We start from the raw sequence: 16,632 nt of genomic DNA on the forward strand, positions 1-16,632 counted from the left end.
GAGGACATTGTCTTCATGGAGTGGTTTCGGTTTTTGCTGGATATGTTTGTTCTTTGCAGCCCAACAATAAATAAACAATGACCACGGAGGAAGTGTGTAAAATATTCATAAGGAAACACGAAGAATCACTGTGGAGTATCATGTAATGCTCTTCCTCAAGCCCCATTTTAAGACTCCTTTTAGACACTAAAAGGCCTTGAGGTATTAATCATCCAAATAACTGTCACTAATAACTGAACAATGTGACACTATTTAGGTTTGCGTAACACTATAACACGTGAAGATGCTTATCAGTTTATTCCAGAAAGCCTCGGTATGATCACATGCTTTTACATACACAGCAACTTTTCTCATGGTTTTTATGTTTTCTTCTTTTTCAATTCAAGTAAACAAGAGAGCAGCTGGTCCTGAATCATCCCCGACGTACAGCGTCCGGGGACCCGTGTTGCTATATCGGGACACCTGGATAAAGGCCAACCCACCAATTCTCAAGCCTCCGTGTTCTAGAAACTGCACACGTCTTACATTTATTTACAGACACAAAGACGTTCAGGTTTTTGGCACGCGAGACATTTATTTAAATAGCTTCAGCAAGAAACAAAAAAGATCTGACAGTACAAAAATATAATATTGGCTGCCCTTGACATCACAGCCTATATGTTTATCATCAAAGCACTAATTAGACTACACTGGATATGTACAGGTGCATCTCAATGAATTGGAATACTGCAGAAACACGATGTATGACAATTCAATTCAAAAAGTGGAAATCCTACTGTATATTCACACAATTATTTGATGATGGTGATGATTTTTTTTGTTTGTTTTGATAATTAAAGCTGACAACTAAAACCCAAATTAACCATCTAAAAAAGAACATTGTTTGTCACATAGAAATTAGTAAGGAATTGGTCTTCTGAACGTATGTTTAATGAATCTGCATGAATTTCACTTTTTAAACTAAATTGCAGAAATAAATGAACTGTTTTCATTATTCTAATTGACAGTGAACCGCCATATGTGATTCTCCATTCACAAATTCAGCTATTTGCAAATATTTACCTAGCCACCTCTATTCATTGGCTCGCCTATTTTACCATTATTGTCGTCGGGACCAAGCCATGTCTCGTATAAAAATTTTGCAGTCTGTTGACATCTTGTAAAAAGTGTCTTGCCACAATGTTGTGGCATCTTTTGGCATTTATACACCTTCTTGAGGGGGTTTCAATCACAATACTGTACTCATTGACTCTCTATTCGCGGCAGCGTGGAAGTTTGCATGTATTGAGATGCGCCTGTATATCCTGTACACGTTATACAATATTTACAATCATTCAACATGAATGCATTGTTATCTCCAAGAGGAAACCGTTTTCTCATGATCATAAATTTGACAATAGTTTAAAGTCTCTCAATGATCAAAAAAGGGATGGGCGTAACAATCAATGAACAAATTGCCGGCTGCTATGTTGATTTTTTTTTTTTTTGTCACCTGTGAAGGGTTGTTCCATGTCAAATCACCCCACAAATCTGAACATTTTAACCAAGCAGGGTTTGATTTTTGTGAAACTTGGTGTACTTGTTGATAGTGACGGCACAGCTCTAAATCTGAAATTTTAGGTCCAACAGAGTAGTGGTTTGGGTGCCAAGGCCCGCTGAACTTTGACATTTTCATCAAAAAAGGGGCGTAGACTTCCATTGAATCCCATCTCAGGAACAACTGGATAAATCTTCACAAAACAGATTGTTGGAATGCAACAAGGATTAAATATCAGAGATTTAAAAAAAAATTTTTTTTAGCAGCAATGAGTCAAAGTACCCATTGCCTCAGACCTTCAATGAATATTCAACTTTCAATGAACATTAAATTTAATGTTATTAATGAGTGTATGGATACTTTGACTCATTTTTGCTGCTAAACAAAACACTGAACATCTCCAAAACCTTTATATGTTTTAGGGAACACATGAGAGATTGTATTTATGGACAATTTTGTTAAGGTCACATGATCCACAAGGTCAACTAAAAGCTTACCAAAATATGCACCGATTTTCTAAATCACGTGTCAAGATTTGGTCCTCGAGGGCCAGAGTCTTGCATGTTTTCGAGGTTTCTCTACTCCAACGCACCTGATTCAATGATCAAGATAATTATCAGGCTCCCGCAGAGCTTGATGACGAGCTTAAACATGAATCAGCTGTGTTAAAAGTGGGAAACCTCCAAAACCTGCAGGACTGCTGCCCTCGAGGACTGCAGTTTGACACCCATGTTCTAAATGATTGCAAATTTAGAACTGTTGAATTCCCCTTAACAACAATAGGCCCTACCTGTTTTGTGAAGATTGACCAAGTAGTTCCTGAGCTGTAAGGGTTTCAAAGCAAGGCGTCCTCAGCCTTTTCAGGCCGTAGCTTCCAAACCCCATCTCCAATTGACCGGGAATTCGAGATTTACTGTTGTGCCATCAGTATCAACAAGTACACCAAGTTTCATTAAAATCAAAATATGCTTGGTTAAACCCACTGGGGGATTTGGCATGGAAATTACTTGAAATAAAATTGAGTTGCACTTCTCTCCTGCAACCAGCGGAGTGGTGGTGATTTAGTGAGAACAACCTGACGTCAGCTGTTGTAATTGTGTGCTTTGTATTTTCTGGAATATAATAAAATATATATATCTCCAAAGATATCATACATAGAATATTTTTGCGTAAGAATTTGTGGTAATTTTCTGGTAATTAACTGGTTTTCATGGAATTGTCTTTAAGACAAATATTTATTTTTTATGACATCACCACTGCATTGGCATAAGCTAGTGATAGACTGCAACATTAAAGGTGTATTCAAGGATCTTTTGTCTCTCCGTCTTCCGGGTGGATCATCTTAACAATTGGTTCTCGAACCCGTCAATCAAGCTGCTGTAACGACGTCGTGCGTGCTCGTTCTTACCTGAGCATGCGCACCCGCCCCCGGCCCCACCCCCGCGGACGAGCAGGAGCGCTGATAGGATGTCTGTCGTGCGCATTTTTTTTAAAAAGTGACAAAAGGACGTTTGGCTTCTATTTTTTGAGAAGATCCTTGAATACACCTTTAAGACAACAGTTTGATTTTGGGTTTAGTCACCGCCACAGGAAAGGAATTTTGTCATAAACCAAGGAAACCCACCACAATGCTACATTTTTTTTTTTTTTTTTTTACCACATTTGAAGGATGAAGCAAAATTGATGCTGTTTTCTACAAAGATGCCTACCTCTCTATTAAAATGGTAACTATTCCAGCGTGTGTGCAAATTTGGGTTATGCCGTCTGAATGGAATTCTGAGGACTATCATTACTGGTTTGTCCAACTTGCGTACCAATTCTGAGACTCCCAACATTTGTTTAAATTGGTCTGTATTTTTGGAACATTTTACACCAGCGCTTTAAAAAGAATACAAAAAAAACTGCCTTGCCTGTACACTGATCTGTCCCTGCCATTTCTACAGCCCTCTCCATCGTCTATAGTCCACTACAGTTTGTCAGTCCCTCTTTCCTTCTCTTCGTGGTGCCTCCTGTTCCTACTTTTTTTCATTTCCTGCATGTGTTTCCACTTGCCGACTCCCAAGGCTCGGCCGCGGCTTTTTGGCGGCCTCTTCTCGAGCCAGAGGGAGTCGCAGTACTCCTCCAGAGAGCCCACGGGGGAGCTCATGAGCCTCAAGTAGTCTTTGTAACGGTGGCTATGCCGTAGCTCCGTCATCGGGTCCTCACCGGTCTTGGGCTTTCGGTCCAGTTGGCCATGCGGGACCAACTGCAGCGTGAGCCGTCGGAGCGTATGCGCGAAGTGAGTGTGCTCCTGAGCTTCACACTCGTACACGCCGACGTCTGAGGTGTGCAGGGAGCGAATCAAGAGGCCTCGTTCCATTTGGATGACGCGGTCATCCGGCCTGACCTGTGAGGAAAGGACGACGTCATAATTAAGCTTAGCGATGAATTGGTATGGAAATTTTACAAGATGATTTTCAGATTAATTCAATCCAGTATTAAACACCACTGAATTCCATTCCGTAATGGTTGGTGTACCACTAGAGGGCGTGGTACATGGGCTCCCTTTAGTGGCTTATTTTGTGAATTACTGATTTAAAAGCCAAAGTCTCTGATAGCGAATGAAAATGAGTGGCGACCACTGCGTTCCTGTTCATGATATAAATTACCTTGAATGACTGAAGTATCAATACTTTGATTTGAGAAGTGATTTTTGAGCATAAAGATATGGCAATGCCGGTTCGATATTTCAGCATTTTCTTTTTTTAATTTAAAATGGTTTTCTAGTCTTTTAAAACAGTTTCATACCTCAGAGTAACTTCTCCAACTTTGGTGTGCTGAAAGTAAACATGGCTGACTATTTTGTGTCAAACACTATCTTAATTATTTCATTAGAAGTGCACAGTTGCAGTAATATCCATCCAGTAGTGGATACATGGAATTCTTTCTTTGTTTTTTTTTTCCCATCCCACATTATTTTCCATAATGTCAACAAGCCTGTAGAGATGTCTTCATAACAGTATATATGTATATATTTATTTCTGGTGACAACCATTTATGTCATAATTGTGTTTTTCTGGAGCAATAATTTAAAAAAAAAATTAGAGCAAGGTCTTTCATAAAAGCTCTGCTCGAACGGCTGTTAATAAACAGCTTTACTACAAGAAATGTGCATTTTTGTCACATCACACGCTGTATGTTGCAAGTCAGCCAGATTGCATGGAATGTCCTGAGTCAGGACATTCTGCATGTGTGTGGCTTCTCATCATCAAAGTATCATCAAGAAAGCCACAAATCACCCGTTCGTGTTCCTGGAGGCTTTTGACAACCTGCAGCAAGGTAAAAGCAGCATACGGTATTTCATCAACACTCAGAATGTTATCAAAGCATCCCATATGAATAAAGGAGCAGGAGAGGACATACTTCTCAGTTTTGCCACTTTACAATTTTAAGATTGAGCAACAACACAACTTTTTGTTGGCAATTTCTGGAGACGTCTTGAGACTCCGCATCCACACTGCGAATGAATGGGGCTTTGGTGACGCTACCACTGAATAATTTAAACGTTTACTTGGTTGCTCAATTCACACTCGACGGGTGGTCAGTTTGCTCATGATTTAAACATATTTAAATATTAAAATGTTTATTAAGTATTTATTCAGTATTCCTTAGCGCTTTTGAAGTTTAGTGCACAGCTGACCCATAAAACAAAAGAGAATTAAACATTGGGTATTTAAAGTAAAAAAAAAAATTCAACTAAACTATTTAATTTCCTCTAAGGAATTCCCGCTAACCTAATGCTATAGATGTAATGCTGCAGATGAGCCAACAGGAATTAGCATAGATGCCCCCGTTGTTATAAACCTTCAAACAACTTCCAAGAGCATCCAACCTTACTAACAGGCACTTTTATTCACTGTGCACTGCTCAGTGGGAACAACCACGACTGGAGATTGGCGATCAACTAAACGTCTGATTCTTGCTCTTAATTATGCTACAGACATGACCTTAGAAAGTGCTGCCCAGCATGCTGTAGCACGACATGGTACTACACTGAAGGTGTGCAACAAAAAACCTATAAATGTTAGCTTCAAAATGATGAGAAGAAGAATACTCTAAACAGAAATTAAGATCCGCAATATGTCTCTAATGACTTTGTTTCATCTAAACGGAAATACCTGGCAGCATCCGTCGTGTTTTCCTTGTTGCTAATTATTTTAACGGGCCAACATTCCAATCTCTTGAGGTGAACACTCACATGAATAAAGCCGTTAGCACAGACAAATAACTTCCGCTCACGTCGTTAGTGACGGACTTTTTACGACGGGAGGGCCTAGATTGGACAGTTGTGGTTTTGCCGCAAGGCATCAGGAGGAAAACAATGACGAGGGAAGAAATGGTGAGAGGTTGTGTAACATGTGGAGGAGGAAGCAACATAGACAGAACATCTAAATTGGAATTGGCATCTAAATGGATACATGGTGTGTCCAAACTACTTCTTCCAAAATACAGGGAAAATTGAAAGACTAAATGGCATCTGAAATTCTTCACGTTAGTAAACACTGAAGCCAATCTTATGGGCAATTCCATATTCCATAAGCTACTAGAGATGTAACGATAAGGGCAATATTGTGATATCGTGATATCTGAACTCTTCTGATAGAGTTTGATATGAACTGCCACAATATGGTCATCGTCATGTTCACAGTATTTAAAGGGAACATATCTGTTTAAAATCTCAGGTTGATTTCCATTTGTGCAGTTCTAGCACCCTCTGGTGGCTAGTTTATTAGTGCAATTTAATTTTCATTAGGGATGTTTTGGCCTTCTATGTTTAAAATCTGTGCTAATTGTTAGATGAAGGGGAACTCAATATGCTTGTGAAGCGAGCTAATATGTGGAGGAACTCGATGTGTGCATGCATTAACAAGTAAGCTCCTCAATATTGTTACAAGTGGTTTATATGCATTGCTGTTATGTACAAAAGTACAATATTGTGCTTTTTTTGGTATGAGCTTTTTTTTTTTTTTTTTTTACAATATTGTGACCTTTTTTAAATATCTGCAACAACCCCCACCCCAAAATTTGGTTTTGGTTATCATTTCTGCAGTTCCTACATTTGGTAAATTAAGTTAATAGTTTAGTTTGATTACATTTTAAATGTGTGTGGATACTTGAAAAGACGGCATCATTGAAGTTTGCATATTTTTTTAAACATTTTTTTTTTTTTGTGTGCCATTGATTTAATTTGTAAGTAAAGTGAATAAAACCAAGGTCAGCATCTATAGTTTCATTTTCATCAACACATTGGATTGGAGCGTCAAGCTAAGAATTTACTGAGCAGTCTTTGTTGACACATTTTGCATATTTAAATAATCTTTGTCAATATGAACTTTAATACAGTATAAGCTTTAACAGGATTTTTTTCTGTTCTTTTTTAAAGCATCACATTTTCCCTGTAACCCGGAACTCCCTCCACACCCGCTCTCCAATCTCCTCCAAAGTTTCGATTGGATGGATGACCATTTAGTTTGATACTGAGAGGATAATGGCCACCGAATGACAAAGCAATTTGTACAAATAAGTTCTTATCCTAGTGTGATAAATTGCAGATGTTCTTCTGTCCTTGTGGCGCGACACTTCCAAAGCCCAAGATACTCGTGAAAATCAATGACGACTCAATTTAAGGAACTCGTAGCTTCCCGATTGCTCCCTTTATTACTTTTTACGACACAGCGACCCACTGGGAGTTTTCCGTTTGTCTGTATGAGAAGTGATCGGTGTCCCGAGTCTAAGTGCTCCTTTAATCTTCCCGTAGAATCTGCTCTAATGTGATTTGTGTTGGCATTCACGACTCTGACCTCCAATAAGTCAGATACAAGACTTCAACTAAAATGAGATATGGCGTGTGTCGACTCTTTGAAGCGTTTATCAATTCTACGACGTAATTGGACACCTCTCTAGTAAAATGTTTGAACTTGAGACTGACCTGCTCTCTGTGTTCTGATCCAGTCCTTCGAAGGAACCAACGGATCTGAGTCTGCTGAGACTTGGGGACGCACTCGAGGAACGTCGAGTTGCTCTGCACGCCGAAGAGAACTCGCTCCTCCACCTGCCCCATGCCAAGACCTGAAAGAAAACACAATCCAAAGGTATGCTGAGTTCTATTACAACTCAATGAAATCACATTAAAATGAAGAAATTACAATTTGACTAGTCTACATACGGTCCTCTGTATCCCAGCATTGGCTGGCGGGGTCTCCGTGCTTGATGTCCTGTCTCCTGGCTCTCCTAGGGAAAAGGAAAAAAAAAATCTTTCACCCCCAAAAAAAAATATATATATATAATTCAAGTGTAACTTTTAAGTGAAGAGGATAAATTGAGTGGATGTCGTAACCAGAGTTGTTGAAGCACTTTCAGCCATTCGTTGAAACAAAGCAAACAAAATGAAAGCACTTAGTTGCAAGGATCATGAAGCAGATGTGAAAAATAGCCAATTGGAGCGAGAGTCAAACCAACTGATCTGAAATTTAAATTATCCTTTTATTATCTTTTTATAGTTATATTTTACAATGAAACCCTGTTTTTCCTTGTCGGAAATGTTTTTTTTTTTTCGTGTCTGAAATGGATTAATGGTGTTTCAATTCATTTCAATGGAAAAAAATTGGTTTCCAAGTCGTCAGGATGTTTGGTCACAGAATGAATTTAAATCGTAAATCAAGCTACCACTAAGCTTGAAAATTTATCAGCGATGTCTGTGAATGAGCACCAATTCTTTACTGTTTTCATGGCGGCAACGTACGTTGCTTCATCAGCTTGATGATCGCTGATGCTGTGAAGATCAGCTGTCAAAGATCCCGCAAAAGTAAACAAAACTGTCACGCCGCCACCTGCGTGACAGGCCTTTATTGTCATAGTCATGTTTCCTGTTTTATTTTGAATTTCTGATTCCCTTCGCACCCCAGGTCACTTGCCCTTCCTGCAGTTCACTAATTACCGGTCCCCGCCCATGATCATGTCCACCTGCCACCAATCAACCAAGACAATAAAAGCCACCTGCATTCTCCCCTCCGTGGCCGAAGTGTCACACACAGTTAGTGCATGGAAGCGTCCCACAGTCCTCGAGTCCTTGTTCCTGTTGCCTTGTTGTTTTGCCTTGCTTTTGTGCCTTGTCTTGTTTTTGTGCATTTTCCTCCAGTGGAGCGCCTTTTGTTACCCCTTTTGCCTTGTGCCTGTTTTTTCTTCCCTAGTGGAGCGCTTTTTTGTTCTCCACCTTTTTGCTTCCCTGTTAGGAAATAAACCTGTTGCCTTTGTGGCCTACCTTATCCTGCGTCTGGGTCCTACCTCTTCACGTCGTGACAGTACACTTCGGCCAGCATGGACCCAGCGGGAGTGTCCAAATTGGAGACCTGGCAGAGGCTTGAAGACATCGCCCGAGTCATTGCAGAGATAAAAGAGTTGATGGCTTTGGACCGTGGCGACTGGGGTGAAGGGTCGGAATGGCCTCAGAACCCCGAACCTCGTCTGCTGCAGCCTCTCGCCCCTGAACCTCGTCTGCTGCAGCCTCTCGCCCCTGAACCTCGTTTGCTGAAGCCTCTCGCTCCGGAACCTTGTCTACTGCCGCCGCAGCCCCTGGCCGCTTCGCCTGTGCCGCTGCCGCCGCAGCCCCTGGCCGCTTCGCCTGTGCCGCTGCCGCCGCAGCCCCTGGCCGCTTCGCCTGTGCCGCTGCCGCCGCAGCCCCTGGCCGCTTCGCCTGTGCCGCTGCCGCCGCAGCCACTGGCCGCTTCGCCTGTGCCGCTGCCGCCGCAGCCCCTGGCCGCTTCGCCTGTGCCGCTGCCGCCGCAGCCCCTGGCCGCTTCGCCTGTGCCGCTGCCGCCGCAGCCCCTGGCCGCTTCGCCTGTGCCGCTGCCGCCGCAGCCCCTGGCCGCTTCGCCTGTGCCGCTGCCGCCGCAGCCCCTGGCCGCTTCGCCTGTGCCGCTGCCGCCGCAGCCCCTGGCCGCTTCGCCTGTGCCGCCGCCGCCGCAGTCCCTGGCCGCTTCGCCTGGGCCGCCGCCGCCGCAGTCCCTGGTCGCTTCGCCTGGGCCGCCGCCGCCGCAGTCCCTGGCCGCTTCGCCTGGGCCGCTGCCGCCGCAGTCCCTGGCCGCTTCGCCTGGGCCGCTGCCGCCGCAGTCCCTGGCCGCTTCGCCTGGGCCGCTACTTCCTGTTCCTCGTCAGGCGGCGCATGGATTGCGGCCGCCACCTCCTGTTCCTCGTCAGGCGGCGCATGGATTGCGGTCGCCACCTCCTGTTCCTCGTCAGGCGGCGCATGGATTGCGGCCGCCACCTCCGGTTCCTCGTCAGGCGGCGCATGGATTGCGGCCGCCACCTCCGGTTCCTCGATCGGCGGCGCCCAGCCAGCGGCCGCCTCCTCTTGCACCAGTTCCGGCAGCGCCCGGCCAGCGGCCGCCATCACCTGCACCAGTTCCGGCGGCGCCCGGCCAGCGGCCGCCTCCTGCTCCTCATCTGGCGGCGAACACCCCGCCGCCACCTCTGCTCCTTGTCGGGCGTCGAGGACGCCCTCCTGACTGGCCCCGCTGGGACTCTCTTGTCGGGCGTCGAGGACGCCCTCCCGAACTGCTTTTTGTCTGTACGGATGGGTGGGCCGTGTTCCCACCTCCGTGCCCCCTTCCGCCCGCCCTTGTTTTTGGACTCTTTGGGTCGGATGGCCGTCAGGAGCCGGCCATTGAGGGGGGGGTACTGTCACACCGCCACCTGCGTGACAGGCCTTTATTGTCATAGTCATGTTTCCTGTTTTATTTTGAATTTCTGATTCCCTTCGCACCCCAGGTCACTTGCCCTTCCTGCAGTTCACTAATTACCGGTCCCCGCCCATGATCATGTCCACCTGCCACCAATCAACCAAGACAATAAAAGCCACCTGCATTCTCCCCTCCGTGGCCGAAGTGTCACACACAGTTAGTGCATGGAAGCGTCCCACAGTCCTCGAGTCCTTGTTCCTGTTGCCTTGTTGTTTTGCCTTGCTTTTGTGCCTTGTCTTGTTTTTGTGCATTTTCCTCCAGTGGAGCGCCTTTTGTTACCCCTTTTGCCTTGTGCCTGTTTTTTCCTCCCTAGTGGAGCGCTTTTTTGTTCTCCACCTTTTTGCTTCCCTGTTAGGAAATAAACCTGTTGCCTTTGTGGCCTACCTTATCCTGCGTCTGGGTCCTACCTCTTCACGTCGTGACAGTACACTTCGGCCAGCATGGACCCAGCGGGAGTGTCCAAATTGGAGACCTGGCAGAGGCTTGAAGACATCGCCCGAGTCATTGCAGAGATAAAAGAGTTGATGGCTTTGGACCGTGGCGACTGGGGTGAAGGGTCGGAATGGCCTCAGAACCCCGAACCTCGTCTGCTGCAGCCTCTCGCCCCTGAACCTCGTCTGCTGCAGCCTCTCGCCCCTGAACCTCGTTTGCTGAAGCCTCTCGCTCCGGAACCTTGTCTACTGCCGCCGCAGCCCCTGGCCGCTTCGCCTGTGCCGCTGCCGCCGCAGCCCCTGGCCGCTTCGCCTGTGCCGCTGCCGCCGCAGCCCCTGGCCGCTTCGCCTGTGCCGCTGCCGCCGCAGCCCCTGGCCGCTTCGCCTGTGCCGCTGCCGCCGCAGCCCCTGGCCGCTTCGCCTGTGCCGCTGCCGCCGCAGCCCCTGGCCGCTTCGCCTGTGCCGCTGCCGCCGCAGCCCCTGGCCGCTTCGCCTGTGCCGCTGCCGCCGCAGCCCCTGGCCGCTTCGCCTGTGCCGCTGCCGCCGCAGCCCCTGGCCGCTTCGCCTGTGCCGCTGCCGCCGCAGCCCCTGGCCGCTTCGCCTGTGCCGCTGCCGCCGCAGCCCCTGGCCGCTTCGCCTGTGCCGCCGCCGCCGCAGTCCCTGGCCGCTTCGCCTGGGCCGCCGCCGCCGCAGTCCCTGGTCGCTTCGCCTGGGCCGCCGCCGCCGCAGTCCCTGGCCGCTTCGCCTGGGCCGCTGCCGCCGCAGTCCCTGGCCGCTTCGCCTGGGCCGCTGCCGCCGCAGTCCCTGGCCGCTTCGCCTGGGCCGCTACTTCCTGTTCCTCGTCAGGCGGCGCATGGATTGCGGCCGCCACCTCCTGTTCCTCGTCAGGCGGCGCATGGATTGCGGTCGCCACCTCCTGTTCCTCGTCAGGCGGCGCATGGATTGCGGCCGCCACCTCCGGTTCCTCGTCAGGCGGCGCATGGATTGCGGCCGCCACCTCCGGTTCCTCGATCGGCGGCGCCCAGCCAGCGGCCGCCTCCTCTTGCACCAGTTCCGGCAGCGCCCGGCCAGCGGCCGCCATCACCTGCACCAGTTCCGGCGGCGCCCGGCCAGCGGCCGCCTCCTGCTCCTCATCTGGCGGCGAACACCCCGCCGCCACCTCTGCTCCTTGTCGGGCGTCGAGGACGCCCTCCTGACTGGCCCCGCTGGGACTCTCTTGTCGGGCGTCGAGGACGCCCTCCCGAACTGCTTTTTGTCTGTACGGATGGGTGGGCCGTGTTCCCACCTCCGTGCCCCCTTCCGCCCGCCCTTGTTTTTGGACTCTTTGGGTCGGATGGCCGTCAGGAGCCGGCCATTGAGGGGGGGGTACTGTCACACCGCCACCTGCGTGACAGGCCTTTATTGTCATAGTCATGTTTCCTGTTTTATTTTGAATTTCTGATTCCCTTCGCACCCCAGGTCACTTGCCCTTCCTGCAGTTCACTAATTACCGGTCCCCGCCCATGATCATGTCCACCTGCCACCAATCAAACAAGACAATAAAAGCCACCTGCATTCTCCCCTCCGTGGCCGAAGTGTCACACACAGTTAGTGCATGGAAGCGTCCCACAGTCCTCGAGTCCTTGTTCCTGTTGCCTTGTTGTTTTGCCTTGCTTTTGTGCCTTGTCTTGTTTTTGTGCATTTTCCTCCAGTGGAGCGCCTTTTGTTACCCCTTTTGCCTTGTGCCTGTTTTTTCCTCCCTAGTGGAGCGCTTTTTTGTTCTCCACCTTTTTGCTTCCCTGTTAGGAAATAAACCTGTTGCCTTTGTGGCCTACCTTATCCTGCGTCTGGGTCCTACCTCTTCACGTCGTGACACAAAACAAACATAACTGTATCCCCGCCGGCCAATAACATGCCACTCTGACCCGCTAATTGAACTTTAAGATGATAATAAAAAATAATAAAAAATCAGGTCAAGAAAAGCAAATAGCAAAAATATGTAATTAACGCTTACACAAATTTGTTTGTAATTCCAATAGATGCCATAAATTGGCGCCAAAACAATAATTTATATGGTTTTGGTGACTATTTTATTGACCAACGGAGGATCCAATAAGAAATTCACATATGCCAATCAGTGACTATGCACCAATAATTTGGACAAATATCACTACAGTAGAGTATACGGGCTTCTCACCTCTTGGCTGCAGGGACATATCTGGAGCACATATGTCCATCCCAGGCGCAGTGGGGGTCTCGGGCCAGGCAGCACTCGGCACAGGCTTGGCCGTACAGGTGACATCTGCTGAGCGAGAGCTGGGCCAATCCCTCGCTGGAGCCGACATACAGCTGTTGCTACACAGTGAAACACAACACACACATTTCACACTTTCACGTCTACATTGCGGTGGCAGGAAAATTCCACACAAAAGTTCGGACTTGTACAAAACACTGTTTTGTTTTGTTTTGTTTTTCAGAATGTTTGTAAACAATAGGGAGGAGGGCGTTTTTTAGAGTTTAGTACTAGTTAGTAATACACTTTCAAAGACTGAACTGAACGTCACGATACGATATTATCACGAAAAGAACCTCACGATACAATAATCATCACAATATTGTAGGGAGGTTCGCGACTACAAAGAAAAGCTTATGATACTATATAAAAAGGCAAGTTTATTTGTATAGCACATTTCATACACAAGGCAACTCAGTGTGCTTTACATGAGGAAAGACAACACAACACATAAGCACCAACAACCAGTCGTTAACATTCAGAGGAAGAAGAGAAAATAAAAGTAGGCTACAAAATTTACTGAAAAAAACCCCTCCCAATATTGTAATAATAATAATAATAATAATAATAATAATAATAATACAGCTCGATTTTGTTTTCAAAAACATGTTACAATCTGTTTCATCTAGTGATTACAGTAGGTCTGGTGGCCAAAACATGCCTAATTAAAATTTTACTGCACTAATAAATTAACCACCAGAGGGTGCTGGAACTGCACAAATGTAAAACATGGCCTTTTTAAGAGATGTGCTGCTTTTAAAATCATAACATGACAAGTCATCATGTCAAGTCATCTTTATTGTGGGAATGCCCACATGTTATTGTGATTTTTATTCTCCACACGTTCTTTTTCAGTGAAACAACTCCCACACAATACTTCCAATTTACCCTGTTCAAATTTCAATTTGCTCCAAAAATTCACACCTCCCAGGGTATATATTGTCTGATTCCACATTACATACAGTATTCGCACAATTTAACGTTAAATATCAAATTTTCCCCATTCATTTTCAATGGGACAGACTGAACTTTTTTTAAATACCACTTTCCACGCCCACTTCCAAACATATAACTTATCATCAATACCAGCCTGGTGTCGGATACTGCTCCATGGCATAGTTGGTAAAGTGTATTGTCCAGTAACCAGGAGGTCATAATTTCATAATTTATCTCTCAATTTACATCATAAGCATTCCACATGTGTTCAAATTTTAGCATTCTCCTATTAGCATTCAGCATTCCCACACAATTTCTCCAGAAATTGCACTTAGTCTAGTTTATATAGAGCTTTCAAACAGCCTTAGCTGTCACAACGCGTTTTACAGAAACACAACAAAACAAACAACATAACAATGATATTGTGCATTCCTACTGGACACTTCAAAGTGATTGTGTTGAATACTACATATGTGCTCAAACTTGTCCAGGGATTACTTGTAAAGGGATTCCTCCACAAAATTTCAACCCCCTGAACCCCCTCGCCCTCAGACACGTGCAGGTCAAAACACAGCCAGAGATTAATGGAGGCTTTGATTAGGGTTGAAGTGTCTGGTGACACCGCTGACCTTTGAGATAATGAGGCGCGAGGCGGCCGAGAGAGCTCGAAACTCCTGGTGAGAGTGGGGAGGAAGTAGAACGAGCATGATGAAGAGCTGAAGGCGCTTTTACAGTCGGAGATTAAACAGGGCCGAGTGAGTTCGGTGGGGCATGAAAAAACAAATAAAGCAAATTGTTTTGCACCCGCAAAGCAACCGGTGATGAGAAATGGCAACGTCATAAGGAGGCTGACAAGAAACATGATCCTAAACAGCCTTTGACCCTCAGCTACCGATTAGGTTCTTGCTTTGGGTTTTAACTGAAAACGTACAAAAACTGTCACTTGACCTTTCGTTTTACATCAGTGATACTCAGTGTGGGACATGAAAGAATCACTGCTTCAGTACATTTCAGCTGTATTAGCTTTGTAGTCCAAAACGTTTGCAGTGAATCTTGAAGAAGTGTTTGTTTGTTTGTTTGTTTGTTTGTTTGTTTGTTTGTTTTTTTAAACTGTTATTAAGGTCCCATTTTTATGTGAAATCTATTTTAAATCATTCCTTAAAGGACATATTCAAGCAGTTTGTTTTAATGATCAGAGAAAAAGAAATTCCGTTTTCCCACGTTATGTAAACACTAGAAAGCATACATCTTAACTAATTTTCTATTTGTGAGATACACCACACATGACCAGAAAACATAAATCATAACACACAAATTGGCTTTAAAAAAAAAAAAAATCAATTCTCATAAGAATATTTTTTTCCCCTTCGCTCATATTAAAAGCAAATCATAGAAATATCGTTTGTTTTTTCTCCTTGGGGTTTGTTTCACTTCTCCTGACACCATGTTTTTTTCCAGCAAGATTTTTCCCTCCCAGCATTAACTTGCACCAACTTCCACAGGAATAACACTGGTAACAATTTCTATTAAAAAAAAAAAAATTCTGCTGAATTTGATTTTTATGCTGATAAAAAATTAAATTGGCTTGCTGATTACAAAATTGCAGTCAGTTTTTTTTCTAGCACATCAAGTATTTTCTCCACAGCTTACCCTCCAGATAAGCAAAATTCCACTGATGAGCTGTAGCAAGAATATCTGATTACGATTGGACTCATCTACAGCTACTTGTTGCTGCAGTCAGAATTTGGACAGCATGGTGAGAGGTATGTGCACCTCCCAATAGATTAGTACTATCAATATCTGCAAACAGAAAGCGAGCAAAGTAGGAATTAAGAGGATTAGTGCTGGATTTTCTCTTAACCTTGTAAACATGGCATACAGTTTTAACTAAAAGTTATATTTTGTTTTATGCCAGTTTTTTTTTTTTTTTTTTTTTTATCCTTCAAAACTTGAACTATTCCATCTTAGTGTTTTAGTTACATACAAGCACATTTATTTCAGATTTTTCTTTAAGAAAACAGGGATCCTTATTGCTCAAAAAATTGGTAGAGAAAAACTGAGATTAGTTTTGGATTCCACACCCAAAAATGTGTTAAAAGCAGCTGTCAGACGTAACCCAACTAAAACTGGGTTCTCCAGTGTAATAATCAAAATATTTCTTACATTATTTTATATTCTTTTCGGATAGTATTGACATTGGGGAAAAAATGGATTTGTCAAAACATGTAAGTATACACAAGCCTTCATGTACAGTATTACTGTTGTAAATGCTCAACAATTTAACATCATTCTGCGTGGCTCGGTCATCTTGTCCAAGAGTAACACAGGTGACCTTGACAAAAATATTTGCAGCTTGGAAGCACAAGTTTTCATGCTGATAAATTGTGCACTCCACTTAAAATCCAACCTGTACCCCTCCATGAAATTTCACCAACCACGAGCCCTCCATCACTCTTTGACCCCAATTATAGTAAGTAAGTGAAGATGTAAAATGAAGTCTAACCTGCTTGGAAGAAATCTCCAGACTGAGAATTGGAGCAGGAACCTGTAAACAAAATAATTACGTGATCATAACATTCATTTTTGGACCACTTTAAAAAGAAAATAGTTATTTTTCATCATTTGTTACCGCACATCTGCACAACAGCTGGCATTGTAATATCAAGTAGTTCGCAAACT

General features: G+C 44.9%; 1 protein-coding gene across 1 annotated transcript in view; it reads right to left on the minus strand.

Moving 5' to 3' along the window:
* Nucleotides 1-560: 560 nt before the first annotated feature.
* Nucleotides 561-16,632, minus strand: part of sema3d (sema domain, immunoglobulin domain (Ig), short basic domain, secreted, (semaphorin) 3D) — a 58,301-nt gene continuing 42,229 nt past the window's right edge. Inside the window, exons 14-18 of the mRNA XM_077515727.1 lie at nucleotides 16,457-16,498; nucleotides 12,922-13,079; nucleotides 7,743-7,807; nucleotides 7,506-7,645; nucleotides 561-3,923 (exon numbers count right to left, since the gene is read on the minus strand). Coding sequence (XP_077371853.1) covers nucleotides 3,504-3,923; nucleotides 7,506-7,645; nucleotides 7,743-7,807; nucleotides 12,922-13,079; nucleotides 16,457-16,498 — 825 coding nt within the window. The 3' untranslated portion in view covers nucleotides 561-3,503. The remainder of the gene's footprint in view (nucleotides 3,924-7,505; nucleotides 7,646-7,742; nucleotides 7,808-12,921; nucleotides 13,080-16,456; nucleotides 16,499-16,632) is intronic.

Source organism: Festucalex cinctus, chromosome 3 (assembly GCF_051991245.1).
Source record: "Festucalex cinctus isolate MCC-2025b chromosome 3, RoL_Fcin_1.0, whole genome shotgun sequence".
Classification (NCBI taxonomy): domain Eukaryota; kingdom Metazoa; phylum Chordata; class Actinopteri; order Syngnathiformes; family Syngnathidae; genus Festucalex; species Festucalex cinctus.